At 39.3% G+C, this 21,180-nt stretch overlaps 1 protein-coding gene across 1 annotated transcript; it reads right to left on the minus strand.

The window, feature by feature from the left end:
* Nucleotides 1-5,930: 5,930 nt before the first annotated feature.
* LOC131315016 (BAG family molecular chaperone regulator 4-like) lies at nucleotides 5,931-15,156 on the minus strand. The gene is made up of 6 exons (XM_058344055.1): nucleotides 14,903-15,156; nucleotides 13,824-14,044; nucleotides 13,298-13,417; nucleotides 12,918-13,037; nucleotides 12,705-12,851; nucleotides 5,931-6,344 (listed from the first exon to the last, which is right to left on the minus strand). The coding sequence occupies exons 1-6, from the start codon at nucleotides 15,033-15,035 to the stop codon at nucleotides 6,255-6,257; spliced, it is 831 nt and encodes a 276-aa protein (XP_058200038.1). The 5' UTR covers nucleotides 15,036-15,156; the 3' UTR covers nucleotides 5,931-6,254.
* Nucleotides 15,157-21,180: the final 6,024 nt, after the last annotated feature.

A 21,180-nucleotide genomic window follows, 5' to 3' on the forward strand; every position in this document is an offset into this window, starting at 1 on the left:
GTGCTAAAAAGGAGGAAGGAGAGAGAGAGAGAGAGAAGCGGGGGGGGGGGGGGGGTGGTTGGGGGAGCATATTGACTGCTTTGACTAACAGGGCTATATTTGTCAAAAAATGTAAGTTGTCGTGGCCTTAACAAAAGGCCTTGTGGCATTATGGCTGCCCTAAATAAAAACCTAGGAGTCTCATTTTTCAACATCTAAAAGAGAGAAGAAAAAATTACAGTTGTATAACAACCGTAAAAAATTCAGGTGAGATATCAAAATTAAAAAATTAACGAAAACTCTAATTTCTAATACTTCACACAAAATATAGGATTCAATCCTATATTGCTCAAAGTGATTTTCTTCTTCTTTTGTGAACAAGTGATGATTTTTTTCTTGGCCGGACACATAGTAAAATTGTGCCCAACACCCTTGCACAATTCACTTGGGAACAATTGGAACGGACTTGCGAACAATTAGTTGGTAAGCTCTGTTGAGTTTTTTGTTTTTTCATTTTATTGGCTGCTATATTGAGCATTTGTCTCTAATGGAAAAAGAAATGGCGGCACTGCTTTTCATTTTCACTTATTTTCGTTTCTCGAATAAAAGATAGATGAAAATGAAGAGTCATGGTCATTTTTGTCAATCAAAAAATTGTTGACCTCTTTTGATGGAGTGATTTACATTCTCAAGATTATTATTAATAGATCTTGGAATGAGTATAAAAAATGTAATTAAAGTACTTACGGAACTGTACGTAAACTTGTGCCCCAGGGGCACCTTGTAGCATTTGTCTTTCAAATATCACTCAGAATCAACTCGCGCGAAAGACTTTTTTGGTAAGTGTACCATTTTATAACTAACCAAACCAGAAAACAAAGGGAATAAATCCCAATACAAGTACCTATACACAGAAGTATAACCTCACTACAATCTACATTTGAAGAAACAAAGAGAGAACAAAAATTACGGGGTAGCATTCCCAAGGACTCTACTTGAGATATTCCACTGGCTACAAAGCCTTTGATTCTCAAGTGAGTTTGGGAAGTCCTTCCAAGCACAGACCCTTGGCCTTATATTTTCATCAAGATGAGCTAGCACTTCATTGGCACTTCTAGGCCTTCTCCCAAATACTATGAAATTCCTTTCAGCCCAGATGAAATACACTCCTGCAGCAAAAGCTAATTTGAACAGCATGGAACGAAAACTTTTGCCTTGACAGAAACTAGTTGCCCAATTCACTTCCATGTTCCAAGCCTTGGCTCTCCGGTAAATCTGGAATCTATGTAAGATCACTTCCCAAATAGAGCTGGAAAAACCACACTCAAAAAACAAATGTTGCAAAGTCTCATCGCATTGGGAGTACAAAACACAACCAGGTTCAATCTTCATGCCCCATTTGCGAAGCCTTTCTTTAGTTGCCAGCCGCTTCAAACATGCTAACCATAAAAGAAAAGACCATTTAGAAACATTATTAGAAGACCAAACAAGAGAGGGCCATGGAAACTTTGGACCTTTGTGTCTAATAGTCTCCGATCGACGTGTGTTTTGTAGTATAAGCACCAGTCAGAGAGATAGTCCGATCCACACTACTTCATCACATCCATCCCTTTGAGGCTTCAAAGAGTCTGGAATTGAAAAGCTGAATTTGTTGCATCAGAGTGGATCTAGGCTTCATCACATCTGTCCCTTTGGACCTTTGTGTCTAATAGCCTCCCACGTGTGTTTCGCGAAAGACTATTTTGCACTCTCACTCTCTAGTCCTGTCAGATTTCAACATTATGAACCTTCAAACATTTGCAGATTGAGCTGTTTCGAAATTTGAATGAGATCCCGAAGTGGAATCCAACATAATGTGATGTATATTTGCCTATTTGGCGTACACCAAAATGGTGTAGCCATGGTTTTATTTCTCGTTTCCGATCCCTCTATTTCCTCCCCAAGTTTTTTCTTCTTCATTTTTACGGACCACCCTGTAAAGCTACCTAAAATCCCTGGTGCATATGTTTAATAAAAATTCGAAGCCTAATTGACGGTGAAGATGAATGATAACCGAACCTAGGGCAATAAAAATTCCGCAAATGATTTTGACACTCTACTATTTAATATATGCTCTCCAAAGCTTGTCTTTTAGTATACTTTAAAAGTTGTGCTATGTGTAATTTTTTATATATGCACTCAAAAACCTATCTTCCAATCTGTTTTGAAAGTTGTGCTAAAAGACAAGTTTTGGAGTCAGAACCGGTCAAAGGGTTTTTAGTGCCCAAGGCCTAATAAAAAAAGTGTATCCTTAAAAAATTAATACTTAACAATTTTTACAGCAACAATCACAATACGAAAAAACCAAACCAATATAAAATTCTACTAATCATTACATATAAACACAAAATACGATATCGTCAAATTTTGGGGGGAAATGATTTTTTGGAGGTGTTATTCGCTGATTTCAGGGAAGTGACTTTGGGGATTTAGTGGGTTGGATATTTGGGCTTATGAGATAGTGGGTTGGACAAACTCATTACCTCTAATTGGGCATTTTTTTCATTCTATTGGGCTTTAAAAGAGTATTACTCAAACCCAAACAGTAAAAATATTAGAGTGCTCCTAAAAATTGGATTTTTTTTGGAAGCCCAAGGCGAGGCTTGGGCCTTAGGGTTGGGCCGGCCTTGTTTGGAGTGCTACGAATACATATATATAAAAAAATAGAGTGCCAAAATTATTTTCCCAAAAATTCTGAAAGCTCCATCACGGTATCACCAACAATGCAGCGCTGACGCATTCGAAGTTCGAACCACCCACGCATATATTTCTGTTCAAGAGCTGGGCAAATACATGGTTGTTCGTATACAGAGGAGGTTGGAAAGGGTCTAAACCGCAAGACGGCTTCTCGAATAGATTCCAACGCCGACCAATCTATTGTATAATATGGGCGAATTGAGTTGGGTTATAAGTGAATGTATTTATAGGTCGCGTTGCAAATTGCCACCTCTACTGTGTACCATATGGCATAACTTACATGATGTTATTGCTAATGAGTTAACCGAAACACGCTATATGAGGCAGCTAAGCTTGTCTTTCAACAATCCAACAAAAATGAATCATGACATTTTATCCGTAAAGATTGATCACTGCATGATTTGTCAGAAGTATCACGTAAAATACCACGCAGCAATCTGGGTGCATCTAATTATCACACATAGGAGATAAAAAGTGATGTCAGTAGAAAGAGAGAGAATAAATATGATAGTCAGGTCACATAAACATTTTCATGAACATTGTAGTTCGGTACATAAATATATTGTGGCATTCTGACTAGCGTGACACAATGTGTACATGGGTTGGGTGAATACTGGTTTGGATCAAGTAGTTGGTTGAGAAAGTCACCCAAAAAGGGTCGGGTGGTAATTCACGTTTTGGGGTGTCGTGAACATTGTCAGCTCATGGGCTTGTTTTTTTTGAGCTGTGCTACTACAGACAACATGTACAGTAGACTTTTGGATCCGTCTCAGATCCAACAAAAATAATTAAAACCGCTCATTTTGTTCAAAATATTTTTTTAAAGGTCCCTACAAAAAATCAACTCCATCCGATATCGTGAAGGGTGTTTATGAAATGTCCATATCTGCTAACTTGCTAGCCTAAATTTTGAAGTGAAATTGGACGTTTCGTAAACACCCTTAATGATATCGAATGGAGCTGATTTTCTACCGAGACCCCAAAAAAAATACTATGAACAAAATGAGCGGTTTCGATTATCTTTGTTGGACCCGAGACGGATCCAAAAATGAGCTGTACGCTCTATCTGTACAGCTGTACCAGTAGCATTTCTGGGTTTTTTTGGCTTAATTTCAAAAACATCACCTCAACTATCACCTTTTGGCAACATGACCTCATCATCTAACAAACCCGACAACATGACCCCCTCAACTATTAAAACTCAACAATTTCACCCCCTTCCCTCGTTTCTGTTAAAAAATTGGATGGACTAAAAGAAAAAGACCAAGGTACCCTTGGGTTAAAAAACACGGTGGGTGGGACTTAGGGAAAAACTCTCTCTCTCTCTCTCTCTCTCTCTCTCTCTCTCTCTCTCTGGATCGATCGAAATGGAAGAAATCCTACAACCCAAATAAATAAATAACCACTGACCACAGCCCGCACCATCTAACTTTTTGGGTTTCGAATTTAATCTAACTCCCTCTTTAATCTAAATTTTTTGCTACATAGAAAACATGCTTGAACTTAGGTCCCTTTGGCTTTTCAAATTTGAATTATTGGGTTTGATTTTCTGGTTATGGAGGTCATGGAAGCTTAGGGTGTAGGGTTGAGGGTTGGGGGATATATATATATACACACACACACACACAGTTATGTTCACATCAGGACTCCCCCCGGATGGGAGATTAGGTCCAGACCTCGCATGTAAGCCGTTATCCAACGGCTGGGATTAAAAAAGAAACTCGCGGATCTAATCTCAGGTAAAATAGCTCCCGGGTCAGCAGTATTTGGGTAAATCAAACACGCGGGTCATCGCTTCCCATTTCCACGACGCGTACCGGGGAGAGCGAGAGAGAGAGAGAGAGAGAGAGAAGAATGACAAACTACGAACAACGAACGATCGATCTACAACCAACGATTTTCATAGATTAGGGCTGCCAACACCAAGGTCTCTAATCTCTGAAAATCGAAGCAAAAAAAGAAATTCAGATGATCGAGATGGAGCCAGAAATCATTCAGATGATCGAAGCAAAAAAAAAACCCATAACTGTTAGTACAAAAAGAAATTCTGGAAATCAATTTCGAGAGAGAGACCTTGGTATTGGCAACCCTAATCTCTGAAAATCGTTGGTTGTAGATCGATCGTTCATAGTTCGTAGTTCGTCGTTCTTCTCTCTCTCTCTCTCTCTCTCTCTCTCTGGAACGCGTTGTGGAAATGGGAAGCGATGACCCGCGTGTGTGATTACCCAAATACTGCTAACCCGGGAGCTATTTTACCCGAGATTAGATCCGCAAGTTTCTTTTTTAATCCCAGCTGTTGGATCTAATCCAACGGCTTACATGCGAGGTCCGGACCTAATCTCCCATTCGGAAGTCCTAATGTGAACACAACTCTGTGTGTGTGTGTGTGTGTGTGTATATATATATATATATATAGAGAGAGAGAGAGAGAGAGAGAAGGAGAGAGAGAGAGAAGAAGAGAAGAAATTTGGGTTCGAGGTTGAAGAAGATAATCTGGTTTGGTATGTAGAGAAAGAGAAAGAGAGGGGGGGTGGGGAGTTGTGTAAAGGGCATTTTAGGGTTCAAATTCATTGATCCGATAAAAACGTTGACAAATGTTAAACACAATTGGCAATATTTTCACTGAAGGGGTGATGATGTTTGATTTTGATAGTTGAGGAGGTCATGTTGGGTTTTTTAGATGAGGTCATGTTGCAAAAAGGTGACAGCTGAGGGAGTATTTTTGAAATTAAGCCTTTGTTAACACAGAAGAAACAGACAAGGCCCTGTTTCAAAACTCCCAATAAGTACTTCTTTTTAATAAAGGAATTTTAAGCTAAAAAATTATATGTTTACGCAAATAATTTTCCTATCAATATAGATTTTGTTTAATAAATCACATTGAGAGGTTTTAATTGGTGCAAAAAAAGTCGAAAAATTATTTTTCATTTACATTATTTTTGAGTTTGAAAATGCTACCTTTTTTTTAAGAATGTTTCTGGAACGGGGCGCACTTCTTTTTGTAAATCAAAAAAGTCAACCAAGAGAACATATATACAGAGAAAAACAGAAATCAATAGAGAGTTCAGATGACAGTTATAGACCCAAAGCAAAAACAGAAAGCTACCAACAGCAAGCATAATAAACGCCCATTACGAAAGGATGGAAGACAAAAAGGAAGAAGGTAATAATCAACAGACCTAAATAAGCTAAGGCAAACAAGAACAACCCATCCGAAAGTTAAAGCCAAGTTTCTGCTGCTGCTATTAACTGATTAACCCGTACCAAAAGGGAAGGTCACTTTAGAAATTCGAGTACTCAATAGGGAATCATAATGTGGAAGTAAACACTGTTGCTTCAATCATCTTTGCCCTTGCACTAATGACATTTGTAGTAAAAAAGAACAATCTGAACTAAAATTGGACAGAGGGTGGACAAAAGTAAACACTGTTGCTTCAATCATAATGTAGAAGTAAACACTGTTGCTTCATACAGTAGCTAATTGAAGTGTTCCCAATCTTGACTCACTGCAGTAGATGATGCAAAGGGTGGAGGGCCACTCACACATTCCTGCTGTCATTGCCCAATGGATTCGAGTTCATTCCCTTTAGAGAGTCCAGTGTATTCAAAATGCTGTGTATACGGACCACCTGTTAAACAAGCTTTATGTTGAATCACAAACAAAATAGGAATCTGAGATTACATTAACTACGTGAATTTCAACCGTTAGCAGCTTGAGTCCCTAATCTAATTCTATGTCATCATTACTTAGGAAAATGAACTTCCATCAAATTGAGGACGATGTTCTAGCGCGGCAGAACAATCCGAGGGTTTTTTTTCCAATGCCAAGCATGAAGCTCTTCAATGTCTTCCACACTAATTATGCCACAAAATCCACATTCGATGCATCCAATAACCTACTAAAGGGAAACTTTAGACAGCGGATTGCAATGATTTCCCACAGCTATCTTGCGTTTCATGGCAATTTTCCAGGAAACTTGAGAAGACCTATGGGAACCAAATGGGGCCCATAAGAAACGCTACTGTAGAAAATAGAAAATCAACCGAATTTTTTATCATAGCTGTGTAACAAATCGCCTAGGGATGACGATTCCACTTGGAGTGCAAATCCACGGTTTAGGGAAGAAATTCCATTCAATATCGACATTCCCATCTAGATAAAAATGCCCCTTCAAACTGGGATGGAGCAATCAAATGTACACAGCAAATGGGTCCAGCCCCCACACAAAAGAAGAATACCCCTAAGCAGATGAGTAGAGACAAAGCAAAGCTAGCAGCCGGAGGAAAAAATGTGAATGGCATAGAAGAAAAAGGAAAGCTAACAATGGAACAGTCCGAACAGAATTTAATACCTTGACAACAATCAACTAATAGCAACCTTCAAACTTGATAGAGAATCAGGATAGAAAGTGAACTACCAAATTAAGCAAAAATAAAAATAAGTTAAATCCACTCTACCACTCTGTATGTCTATGTTCATAAAATAAAGAAAGCAAAATTTGAAATTTAACCAATCTCCAATATTTACCATTAACAAATACTTCATTAAATGTAAGTACCCTCTTATATCAATGCTCCCCAAGGCACCCCACCTTAAACTCTACTATGTGCCATCACTCCCCGCCCTGCCCCACTCTCGCTTCATATAACTGGAGATTTTTACGTATAAGCATGTAAAGCAACGTAACAAACTAGCATTGAAATTAAAACATCATAGAGAACCATGTATCAAGCTGAACCTTGGTCACAAAGTTGTCAATCCGTACCGGCTAACGTACCGTTTTCACTACTAGAATGGTATGTACCGATACCGGTCTGTATCTCGGTACCTTTCCGGATTTACAGCAATTAATATTATATATATATATATATATATATTTGATATATGTATACCCTTTCGAATTTATCACTGTAAGCAATTACTTGTTTTTAATTGAAAAAATTTAATATACTTCACTTCTTTATAAGAAGCAATTATTTATTCTTGTGGTCAGAGAAACATTTTATGTGTGTGCGCATGAGATAAAAGCTCCTTGCTATTTCTTTCCTCGAAAAACCCAGCAGCTCAAACCTTTACTAGTATCTTGGTGACATAAAGAAAAATAAAAAAGCAATAAAGAGGAAGATAAGCAAAAAGCAGTCTGAGCCCTTTGTCCTACCTCTCTCCATCTCCTCCTCTCCTCTTTCCTGAGTTTCCTCCCATCGTTTCTTTCATCTAAAAACCACCATTTTTGCCGATCATGATCCCCCACCTTCTGCCCTTTTGTCTCTCTTATCACTATTTTTCACACTAGAACGGGAAAATCTGCATCTTTAGTGTTCGGAAATCCCAAAAACAACTCAGTTTTTGGTACCGGACGAGATCCAAAAAATGTCTGGAATGACCCGAAATAGCCGGAATGACCACAATAGGGCGGTTTTTGGACCGGAAGAATGGAACTCAGTGTATCAAGCTGAACCTCAGTCACAAAGTTGTCAATCCGTACCGGCTAGTGTACCGTTTTCACTACTGGAATGGTATGTACCGGTACCGGTCTGTATCTCGGTACCGTTCTAGATTTACCGCAATTAATATTTTATATATATATTTGATATATGTATACCCTTTCGAATTTATCACTATAAGCAAGTATTTATTTTTAATTGAAAAAATTTAATATACTTCACTTCTTTATAAGGAGCAATTATTTATTCTTGTGGTCAGAGAAACATTTTGTGTGTATGCATGAGATAAAAGCTCCTTGCTATTTCTTTCCTCGAAAAACCCAGTAGCTCAAACCTTTACTAGTATCTTGGTAACATAAAGAAAAATAAAAAAGCAATAAAGAGGAAGACAAGCAAAAAGCAGTCTGAGCCCTTTTTGCCTACCTCTCCCCGTCTCCTCCTCTCCTCTTTCCTGAGTTTCCTCCCTTCATTTCTTTCATCTGAAAACCACCATTTTTGCCGATCAAGATCCCCCACCTTCTGCCTTTTTGTCTCTCTTATCACTATTTTTCACGCTAGATCGGGAAAATCCGCATCTTTTGTGTTCGGAAATTCCAAAAACAAAGTTTGTTTTTGGTACCAGACAAGATCCGGAAAATGTCCGGAATGACCCAAAACAGCCAGAACAGTCCAGAACAACCAAGATAGGGCAGTTTTTGGACCGGAAGAACGGAACGCAGTGCAGAGTATCCTGTTTTTGCTCCGGTACGGAACGTACCTGCCCGTTCCGGCCGGTACAGAACAGATTTAACAACTTTGCTCGGTCAGATTCTACCGCTAATAATTCTAGGCGTAAACTATGATCTCTTTCCGATTTGCCCCCTTATTGTTTAAACTCAGACACTTAACCCCCTTTAGGTATGAAAATTGGAAATTGAGCAAACACTGTGAAGGGAATAGCTTAATTTACTTGTTTGCCCTCTCACCCTCGGCGGCTTCATTTCTTCCTCAAACCCATTCTCAAGTCACAACCACAAACACCATTCAGACTTCAGAGCTCTCCACTCACAATGATCCCACAGCCCTCACTGCTTAATAAGCCTACAACACACCACCTACCCCAAAATCAAACCCAACCACCATTCTTCTCTCCTCTCCTTGTACCCAATGAACCACCGAAACTGTTAATTAACACAAACCCGAATTATTTGGGACGGTAAGGAATAGAAGATTAGAGTCGATGAGGACTCAACTGGCGGTAGGCTAGATGGTGATGGAGTCTCTCCCTCTCTCGGGGCAATAATTGCGTGGGTTTGTGTTATGGTTAGGGATGAAAGTTTTAACAGAAAAACTAAATTGACCGACTGAACCGATGCATTTTTAACAAATTCGGTCGGTTTTTAAGAGCTATTCGGTTCGGTTTTGAATTTCGGAACTTTTTAAAACTAGAATGACTTAGTTTCGGTTTGGTTTCGGTTTTTAAGTGAAATGCACCGAACCGAACCGACACTTTAACTCTTCCATATGATTTTAATCCCAACCGTTCATTTGTTTGGTAGCAAGTCTCATTTGCTCTCCACGTGCCCAAACAAGGAGTAAAGTTAGAAAGCCTATATCAGAAAAAGCTAATGCCTTGTTTGGCAGCAAGTCTCATTACCTCTATCTCCAATCATTACACTTATTTCTCTCTCTCTCTCTCTCCGTTCATTACCTCTATATCCAATTATTACTCTAATTTCTCTCACCACTCATTACCCCAAAACCAAACCCAAGAATTTTCAAATCTCCATCCAAACAAGGCATAAAACATTGAAGATTCAACTCTCTCTCTCTCTCTCTCTCTCTCTCTCTCTCTCTGCCACATCAATGGCGGCGATCTCCGAGCTATATGTCGTGTGTGGCTTCAATTTAATGAAGGGGCCCATTTGGTCAGTTGGGCCCAGTGTTCTAAAAGACGGCCTAGGCAGCCGATTAATCGGCGCCTAGGCGCTAGGCGGTACCCTACCGCCACGCCTAGGGTCCTAAGCAATTGTCTAGGTGCAGGGCCGATTAATCGGCTAGGCGGGCTAGGCACTAGGCAAATTAGGTGGGGCTAGACGGCTAGGTGGAGCTAGGCGGACGATTAGGCGACTCGGCGGGGAAATTTTTTAAAATTAAGGACTAGGCGCTAGGTGGATTAGGCGGGGTTGGGCGGCTAGGCGGACGATTAGGCAGTGTAATTTTTTATTGGAGTGCCATATTTAATCTTTTGTTTTACTTATGTTGTTATATTTGCTCTCAAACCTTAGGGAGGGGGTAGGAGAATATTTAAAAATAAAATAAAATAAAATAAAATAAATCCATCTAATGTCTAGGCACCGATTAATCGGCCTAGGCATTAGGCGATGCCTAGCCGCCCGACTACCGCCTAACGACTTTTAGAACACTGGTTGGGCCCATGGGTTGCTCTATAAATATGTGTGTTCAACACTCTCTAGGGTTAACCTACTTGTTTTGGTGAGAGAAACCTAGAGAGACAAAGAGACACACTTGTGAGGAGATCGAAGCTTGCAATCCTTATTGAGTATAGTGAATTGATTCGTCCATTCCCCCCGTGGAGTAGATACACAGCCTGTGTATCGAACCACGTAAATCTCATGTTCTTGTTTGCTTTGTTTCTTGCTTTCCTTTCATTCTTTATCTTATTGTTCTTGTTTGAGATTGATTTTGCTTGATAGATACGTTGTGTCTTCCGCTTATCGCACAACAAAGTGGTATCAGAGCCAATGGCTGACTCTCCTGGAAGCATAGGTGGTTGTGGGCTTGCACGGAGACTCTTGGAGGAGTCAGAAAATCCATTGTAACTCTCGATGGAGCCAGAAAATTCATGGTGCATGCGTCAGGTGGCAGGCAGCAAGGTGGCTCTCGATGGAGTGGGTGTGGCTCTCGATGGAGCAGGGATATTCCTAGTGCGTTGCGGCAGGTGGTCGGCAGCAAAGTGGCTCTTGTGGAGTATGGTGGTTCTCGATGGAGTGGGTGCTATGAATAAGCCCGAGTTCGGACATAGTATTGGAGAGGAAATAGATCAATAATTGAGGGGGAGTCGAGTGGATCAGATCGAGGGGAGCTAAGGCCCAATGCATGGTTCCCACATGAGGGGGAGATTGTTAGGAACATCAGAACATGTATGAATGATTGAGTCCCACTTGTAAGGCCTAGGCTTAGCCTTTTAAGTGGATATGGGTCATTGTAATTCAATGTATATTGGGTCCATGTGATGTGGTCTGGACTCTGTGGATACTCCCCAACGGATTGGGCCTACACGCACACGAGAAAACCTCAAGCAGATTAGACTCCCTAACACTATATCACAAATCCGAGTATCTCACCTATTCAATCCCTCATCTCATTCATATAAACAAGATTTATCATTGCTTGCCATTGATTGTTATAAGAAGAAGACCAAATGGGTGTGGGCGTGCCGCTTGTTCAGTGCTCGTGCAGCATCCAAGTTCGATGTTCGATATGTGGTCTGCCTGTTGGGTGCTGGCTGTGAAATCTCAAACTGCAAAACCGACGGCATCGACCGAACCAAACCGCTTTTGCAAACACCGAACCGAACGGTTTCACTCATCAAGTGATCAGTGTCTGTTTTGGATCTTCGAAAACCGTTTGGATCGGTTCAATTGAAATATTGGCAAAAACCCAACGAATTGAACCAATATCATCCGCCGTTTTGATGTTTTGATTTGGGCGATAGAGGTTTGCTTCGTGGAGTGGACGGTGGAAATGGAGGTGGAAGGGTGGTCGATTGTAGCTAGATCCCGATCATTTCTTGCAGAAAATCGAACACCTTAGGATCGTCATCAATTTGGGGGGAGCACCGGAGTATTAGTGTTAGAAAGGGGCTCAAATTTCTAGAGTGAGAAACCCATATTGGTTTCACTGGTTTTCTGGGAGGGGATATGCATTTGTGGGACTCCGCATTTGTGCGAGAATGGAGGGATTATTTATCGAACAAGCACAACTCCTTCAAGTGCCTATGGGGTTTCCGGGAGTAGAACAAATGGAGGACATTATTCCTACAATTGAATCAATTGAGGTTCTTCACTTCTTCTCTAATTTTTAGTGGAGGTAATGCTGCTTTGTCTTGGTGCAAAATATTGGTTATGGAGGTGATGATAACTGTGGTTTAGCAAGAAAAAAATGAATATTATACTTGTTTAGATAACCCATTTATACATAAAAGAGGGGTAATTTTGTCAAAGAAACCTCATTTACAGGTCATGTGTTGCTCAGTTGGTATATTCCATCCAATGCCATTAGGTCAGAGAAGTGGTTTATTGTCATAACATAGTAGACAAAGGGGGCTAAGTGTCTTGAGTTTAAACTTCAAGGGGGTAACTAGGAAATAGGTGATAGTTGAGGGGGGTTTACTATAATTTACCCTAATTCTTCTAGGAGTAAACTGTGAACTCAAAACCATGGTTACAAGTCTACGGTTGTGCATGCGACAAGAATTATATCCAGCGGACAAAAACAAAAAATAAATAATAGCAGCACACTTAGTGGCACTGAGCACAAACCTCAAGCTTTTGCTGCTCTTTCCCTTCTCCTACATCCTTAATGCCATCCAATTTCAGCAGCTGCCCCGTTAGTAACTCAGTTAGCTTCGAGATTTCCTTCTCTCCAGCCTGGGTCCCACCATTCACAACTCCTTTCAGTGCAGCCACCTACAAGAGAACCATCTTAACTCGGAAATAGGAGATAGTTGAGTAATGGTGTATGAAGGGACTCACCTGTTCTGAAAGCTTATCATCCTCTGCTCTGACTTTAGCAACGGCTGCACAAGATGTAAACTCCTTAAGCCTGTTCTCCTTCTCAAGCGGTTCTTCGACTGGGACTTCCACGGATCCCGACTGTTAAACAAAAGAACCAGAAATTACTCCCCAAGGAATGTGTGTAAATAAGGGAGAAACTAGGGCTACTTTTGTTTGAACCTCAAATATCTTTATGGAAATGATAACTTCCGTTATCTGAAATATTTTACCAAGTAAAATAGTGTATATTCGCATGGCTAAAGGTGATATCATTTCAAATTATAAGGAGTCACCTACAAGAGAACCATCTTAATTCGGAAATAGGTGATAGTTGAGTAATGGTGTATGAAGGGACTCACCTGTTCTGAAAGCTTATCATCCTCTGCTCTGACTTTAGCAACGGCTGCACAAGATGTCAACGCCTTAAGCCTGTTCTCCTTCTCAAGCGGATCTTCGACTGGGACTTCCACGGATCCCAGCTGTTAAACAAAAGAACCAGAAATTACTCCCCAAGGAATGTGTGTAAAGAAGGGAGAAACTAGGGCTACTTTTGTTTGAACCTCAAATATCTTTATGGAAATGATAACGAAGTTTCTGTTATCTGAAATATTTTACCAAGTAAAATAGTGTATATTCGTATGGCTAAAGGTGATATCATTTCAAATTACAAGGAGTCATGTAGATATAGGTTACTCTCATGACTTTAATGCGTATCTTGATACATTGTCTTTGCTATGCTGTCTCGGATTCTCTGTTTCATGAAATTTCTTGCAAACACAGGAAACAATTGGAAAAGGATTCCTTTCCCACATTAGTTTACATGGAAAATTTACATTGTAAAATGTTCCACTTCGAAACAAACAAGCCTAGGTAAAAGCAATCTACCTCTTTCTCTGATCTGACTTCAGCAGCGCTAGATAATCTACTGCCCTCACCCTCTTCAAACGTTCTCTTTTTCTTTTTTTCCACGAGAAAAACGTTTGCATTATCATTCACACCCACCATGTCCAAATACTCCTGATCGTCTCTCTCCATTTCTTCGAACAACAATCTTTGTCTATCAGGCTCCAACAGAGTTTCTTGGTCAATATGCATTTTCAGCTCCCCTTTCAAAAACACAAATAAAAGTAAGCCCAAAGCACGTCCGATGTAACAAGCTGCCTATCTTAGCTTTTCTGTATTAGGACATGCTTCAAGTTGAGTGTGTGTGTGTGTGTGTGTGTATTTTTGGTACTTCGGAATATGTATATTGTTATATTTGATTATCAACTACCTCCACTCCACAAACAAAGCAGCATGTACCTATGACAGGGAGAGCATCCTAACACTTCTTATAATTTTTGTTTCTAACCAATACTTATAAATCATAATGAAACAAGCATGTCAAAAAACAAGAAAAAATTCCTCCATCACAAGCGACGTATAGAGATATATGCACGCACCACATATACTAGGTCACCAAGTATAACCTAATCTAATCAACGTTGAAAAGAAATCTATGACCAACCCATTTCCATTCAGTACATTACAAATCATTGTGTTTGCTTCGGGTTTCTTGAACCAACCCCTCTCTCTACGCACAGTACCCAATAAGTTTTCTCTTCAATTATCACTCTTATTTATACATCTATCTCTCTTTATTCATTACCGAAAAACCTCCCTCAAAGCTCAAACCAAAAGAGACATACGAAAAACTAACATGCAAACATGGTTGTCGTCAAATCAACAGTCATGAGGTACCCACAATGTTAAGCACCAATTAACACACGCACACACGTCAAACGGAAGAGAGGAAACAGAAGAGAGAATTCGTATATCTAACAGAGTAACAAAAGCTTATAGAATTTTCTTTCTTATTCTCCCTAAAACCTACTGAAAACCCAGACCAAGTGAAGAAACACAGAAAAAGACCCAGAAAGGAATACTCATCCATTTTCCTTTTTCTCCCGTATAAAAGAAGTTACCAAAAGTGGTATGAGCGGGAACAAGGAGGCAAAGCCGTTCATCGGCATCCAAGACATTGACCCTGATTGTGGGCCCACGACGACGACGACGACCACCGTGAAGAAGATCGGCGTTTCGGCCATGTCCGTCCATGCCCTAATTTCTGCAAGAGCCAAAGCCGAATGGGTTTTGGGAAAAACTTGGGGTATGTTCGGTACTGAATAGTGATTTCTCCATATTCAAAAAAAAAAAAAATAATAGTGATTTCTCCTATAGCTTACTCGACAATTAAATGTCTAAATATTGAGATCTATTTTTAAATTTTAATCGGTAATAATTTATTTTTAATTTGAATCATCTAAAATATTTTTAAACACGTGAGTTTAAATTCTATAAAATTTATTTACTTAAATATAGGCCACACATGTAATTATGGGACACATTTAATTATGGGATAGATGCCACACATCCATTTGAATTTTTTTTGGAGTTCACCCAAGCTCGAATAAGTGCATGGGACGTGTAGCTCTTTTGCACCCAAGTTATGGTTGAGACATACAGTTGCAGAAAAACATATGCTGATGGTTCTCTAAGGAGGTAGGGCCTATGGAGGAAATTCATTTTTTTTTAAATTATTCAAAAAAGTTAAAATTATTTTTTTTCATGCCCGACTAGAATCATGTCGTGCCCATGTCATGCCCAGTTAAGACCATATCGTGTCAGGTCAACTTTTGTGTCGTGTCCGTCCACTTCCGTGCCCGTGTTGTGTCTCGTGTTCACTAAGACTGTAACATGTCGTGCCGCACCAAGCCAAGACTTTGCCTGTAACGTACCGTGCCCATGTCGTGCCGGCTTGGTCCATTCGACACTTCTATTTGTACAGTGTTCCTAGACTTATTAATATTTTAATTTCCGGTTGTTGGTATAAGAGGGTGGAAAAGTCTGTTCACACAGACTTTTTCCAAATTCAAGTGTGGGGCCATTTTGGGTTCTATACAAGCGATTCAAGTCATTCATTAAATATAAAATATTTTTAAAGGGCGTCCGCTAAAAATCAGTGCAATCCGAGAAGTATAGATACTTGATCCAATCATCTAATTTTTCATTATCCGAAAAATTTAGTAAAAAGTTAGATGATTGAATTGAACATTTATATGTCTTGTATTGGACTGATTTTTGCGAGGGCCCTTGAAAAAAAAATACATTTAATTGACGGCTTGAATCATTTTTTTGAAACCCATAGTGGGCCTCACACAACACAATGACCTGTGTGCAATCTGGGTAGAATTCTCTGTGTTGGTGGCGCGGTTGTAAAAGGGCAGAGGACAGGTGCGGGTCCTGCGGGACTAGATAATCGGATAATTGTTATGTACAGGATTATTTCATGTTGGGTGAATATCACTGACACCCCCAAGGTTTTTGATAAGTACAGATTCTCTCTTCAGGTTTTGGTAAATGATTTTGTGATGCATTTCAATTATACCCCACTCGTTCGAAATGCTTACACTGGATTGTGTTGGACCCATCTCGGAGTCCCACACAAATAATTTGAGCTATTTAACTTTGTATAAAACCAATTTTTAAGGGCCCTCGTTAAAAATTGACTAAGCCAAATATCAACAAAAACTTGATTGACTCGTCAAATTTTCAGTCTTTAAAGTTGCGAGGCCCTTAAGAACACATGTTAAACAAATTAAATAATTCTGATCATTTGTGTGGAATTCTTAACTGGGTTCAACACAATCCAGTGTAACCATATCGAACAATTAGGTGTAAGTGAAATGCATTACCAAATCTCAGGGGGTTAAAAATTATTTCTCAAACCTGGAGGGGAAATCTGTACTTAAGGGAAACCTTTGTATGATGCTTTTCCTGAAGATGTGAAAAAGAGATTTTTACCGTACAGAAAAGTGAAACCCATTAAGGATAAACTCATTTTTTATTTACTTCTAAATAGTATAACTTTATTAATAAGAGTACCATTTATTAACACAATTTTACACTTTACTCTCCCACCACTCCCCACCTCTCCCCGTCATCCACTTTTGGCTGGCAACCATCTCCGGCGAAATTTTACTATTTTTTTGGGTTTAGGCCATAGAATTTTAGGATTTACTTTCTTATTTTAGGGTTTTAGCAGTTTAGATACTTTTATAGGATTTTTAGGATGCACTTAATTTCATAAGATTTTAATAGTTTAAATACTTTTATAGAATTTTAGTATGTCAAATTTTTCAGCTGTGGAGTTGGGCTTGTTTGACACAAACACAAACAAAAAAAGAGTTGTGCATACTTTTTAAAAAGTGACCTGAACTTGCGCGTGTATTGGGTCCAAAATTTGGACCCCGCGGTAAAATCCCCGAAACCGCTTCAAAAGTCACCGTAACGATCAAGCAAAGGTGAAGTTAGGGGGTGTCAACAATGAAGAATTTATGTGCAATTGTGGGTTTTCTCTGTAATTAGGAGAGGAAAGGACAAGTGAGGAGGCAAGCTCTCTCACTTTCTCAATTAAGGGCATAATAGTCAATGAACTACAAAATTCATGTTACTAAATATAGGCTCGTGGCATTATCACCCCCCACTCCATATTTATACTTTCAAATTATATATAACTAATTTTTTAGCTCTTTAAAAAAAAAATTAATAAGACCGAAATAAGTGGCCTAGAGCTATTTTAATGAGGTAAAGTACCGAGAGACATAAGAGTTTAACAAATTGAGAAAAGAGAAATATAGTAGCTGCAAACAAATAGAGAGAGCTTGAAATCCGAAATTCAATATACGACATCATACTTTTTGTTCAGAATGCTTCCATGAATATACCGCAGGATTACTTTTCATGGGAATAGTGGAATAACATACTTCCCTACATCTCATACTAAAAATAGAGTTTCAATCTTTGGTCATCGGCCATTTTCACAATGTCAATTCTGCCTACGGGTTGGGGGATTACTTCTGAGTCCTTCATAGCCATTTGCTTCCAGTGTTTTCACTGCAATACCACACCAATACCATTGGCATTCGTCAGAGATTGCCATTCAACAGCGTCCAATATGTTTTACTTGTATGAAAGAACCAGTAGAGAAGAAAACAAGGAGTCTATACCACAATATATAAGGAGCAACTAAATTATCAGAATCTGCATTAGTGAGAGACGAGACTTGCACATTCATGGTACATGGAGGCACCGATGGAAATACTGTAATGAGAGATGCCTGACTCCTGAAGAAACACATCAAAAGAGTCCTGACAGAGAAGAAACAAAGGGAGGATCAATCTCCAATCAAATACATTTACTACTTCTTTAGGAATCACAAATCAAACATTACTTGAACTAACTTACAAGTTTTGAGAAAGGTTCCTTAATAGGGTCTTCAAAAGCTATGAAACAAATTCAACACAGTACGCTCAAAGTCACAGTTGAGGATTCCAACTCTTAAACAACAATACACAACCCATGACCTCATTGGCTGACTTATTGGGCCTGCTACTTCAGTCTGCTGTTTTCCTTCAACAGAAAAGCACATAAATCACTCTAGACACATGATGGCAGATTCCAACCATGCTCAGTTCCTCAAACGCTTACCCTCATAGTTGGTTGTTTCAAAATTTCAAAGCTTGATCACATTCAACTATGATTTTCATACACCTCACAAACACGATCCAAGGACAACTATCCTTGACTTTTTTGGGCTTTGACCACTCAAAATTCTCACAAAAATCCCACAGGGAAGCTACAGAAGGAAAGTTACCTCACAAGTTACAAATAATGCAAGAGCAGATCAGCCGAAGAATTCTTTAGCCTACAGCTCTGCCCGATGTGAACGTCTCCAAAGACATATCTGTACATTATGCAGCAAGTGAAACAGATGGCCATAGAATCCCAGGGAACACAGATGTTCAAAAGGTAAGAATATCGCAATGCTCAGGCCATGCACAACGAGCTTTACCATGTCCCAGTAACAGTCCTCATCCCTCAGAGGGCCATGCTTAGCTGTTCTATGTAAAGCTTAAGAGGTACTAAAATTTAACAAACACCAAGAATATGGAAGGAATAGATCTACCTTTCATAACAAACTTAGATTTTGCATCAGGATGGATGTCGTGCCACATCTCAAGCCATAATTCCCACATTAGAACTGGAGCTTTAACAATGTTCCTGTGGTTTGCTACAAGAAAGCAGACAATGTAAAAAATATATATACAAGAGAAAGAATGAAACTGGATCCATCTATATGAGCCTTAGGTTCTTTCCTATCTCTCCAAGTTGCAAGGCCGTATGGACTGTGTTGATCTTCCATTCTGTTGCTTAGAAGGGAGATAAAGAAGCTTTCATAACATCTTTTTATGCCACTAAGGGAACTAAGGGGACACGAGCATTAAAAATGCCTTAGGTCTTGTGGGCTTTAGCTGCAAGAATGCATATGTGGCTTATTTCACTTTGGGATGCATCATTTCCATCTCTTATTAAACTTTGACCTTCAATGCAAGTGTTGTGCTTAGAAGTGACAAAGTGAATCCACGACAAAGACGAATATGGGAACCAAAGTTTCGTAATTACCTTTGCTCGCCTAGGAGCAAAGAAGCAACTAGTTGGTGGTGACTTATTTCATCCAAGGCTTTTGGCAGCAATATGTATATTATAACAGTGTTTTATCTTTTAAGCATACATCAAGAATAATCATGACTCATGCTCAGCCAAAAAAGTTTCATGTTAAGCATTTTTTTTTCATGCCAAGTATATACTGTCACTGAGCCTTGTATCCTTGAGGCCTACCCTTGTCAAGATCCCAAACAGCTGTCCTTCTCCCAGGAAGATTCTCAGAATCTTGTACTTCACCATAGGTGACCTCATCATGCTGGGAACTATATCCTCTTCTACATTAAGGTGCACTTGTACGTCTGACCCATCGTGCTCTGACTGAATTCATTAACAACCCAAAGAAGCAAAGACAATAAGTTAATTTCTCAATAGGAAATGCTACAACTATCAGATGGTTTAAGAGTGAAGGTGAAAATGAGGCCTCAGTTCCAAGTACATCAGTGCATATTTCGTGGCCCCTTATTTCCACAAATAGGACAGATTAGAGGAGAGAAATATGCAAAGTGAGATTATGGAAAAGAAATTAAATTAAAAAGCCATCAAAATTGAAGTGCTAAATGATGCTGTGAGATATTATCAATTTCCGAGTCTTTGCTCATTTAATCACTGGACAAAATAGTGGGACAGAATAGATCGCATTATTTCTTCTGTAGGATGAAAAACCATCAAGAACAACTGCTGTCATGGTGTATTTATTCTCTTCAAATTTTAGCAGTAATTGAGGATGTTAAATGATTTTCTACTCTCACAGTTTTTGAGAATTTTAGTGAGGGATGACGGGTAAATGCTGCCATAAACTCTTTCTACATTTTGAATATCTCTTTGCCCATGTCAGTCCCAAGTTAAAGCATAATGTGGTATGTGGTGTTAAGAAATAAAAATGATTACATACTATATGAAGCATTTCTATTGAGGCATCAAGACACCCAAAATGCATATGTTGTTGTCGCATGTTGAAAACATACAAGTTAAAAAACTTTCCTCAAAGGGTACCTGCCCTGACAGTAGAGTTCCAATCATGCCCCCATTAAAGTATCCTTAGGGATGGGAATGGGGACGAGGTTGTCCGCAATCTGTGCCAACTGCCAACTGCCAAGACCAAGAAAGGGGTTTCCTGTGACTCTCCGAAACTCACCTATCCTCGTTTGGCCACCATCTTATTTTCTTATTTGAAGCAAATAAAATGGTTTGGCAAAGCAACATGCGTTCTTGATTATTTTTGCACCATTCAGTCCATCACGCATAACAGTAAGTAAATAAGCTATTGTCGATAAAAAAGAAGAAGTAAATAAGCCAGTGCAATAACCAACCAACCCTAGCTTATTTTGTGTTTCGCCTATTTGCTTACTTCAAGAAACAAGCAACTAAGCCAGGTTACCGAGAGCCATTCCTAAGCGCAATAGAAACTTGTTTTGATGTGAGATGTAATTATGGGAGCAAGTAATAGTTCATTACGTGCACTTGAAGGAATATGGTACTTGAGGTGCCCCTGTGATTTTGACTTTTGGTCCAAGCCAATTCTTGCACCAAGAAAGGGAATAGTACGCCACTTGTTCACGAATCCCTCTTTATCATCTAAGCTAAACAACAGACTATTTCAAAGTGGAGATGTAGATGTATGGATCGAGCACCTATAGGTATCGGATTGAGTTTATTTCTCTCGGGGCCTTTGAAAAATAGTTTAAATTTAATGAAC

The sequence above is a fragment of the Rhododendron vialii genome, chromosome 13a (genome assembly GCF_030253575.1).
Source record: "Rhododendron vialii isolate Sample 1 chromosome 13a, ASM3025357v1".
Lineage (NCBI taxonomy): Eukaryota > Viridiplantae > Streptophyta > Magnoliopsida > Ericales > Ericaceae > Rhododendron > Rhododendron vialii.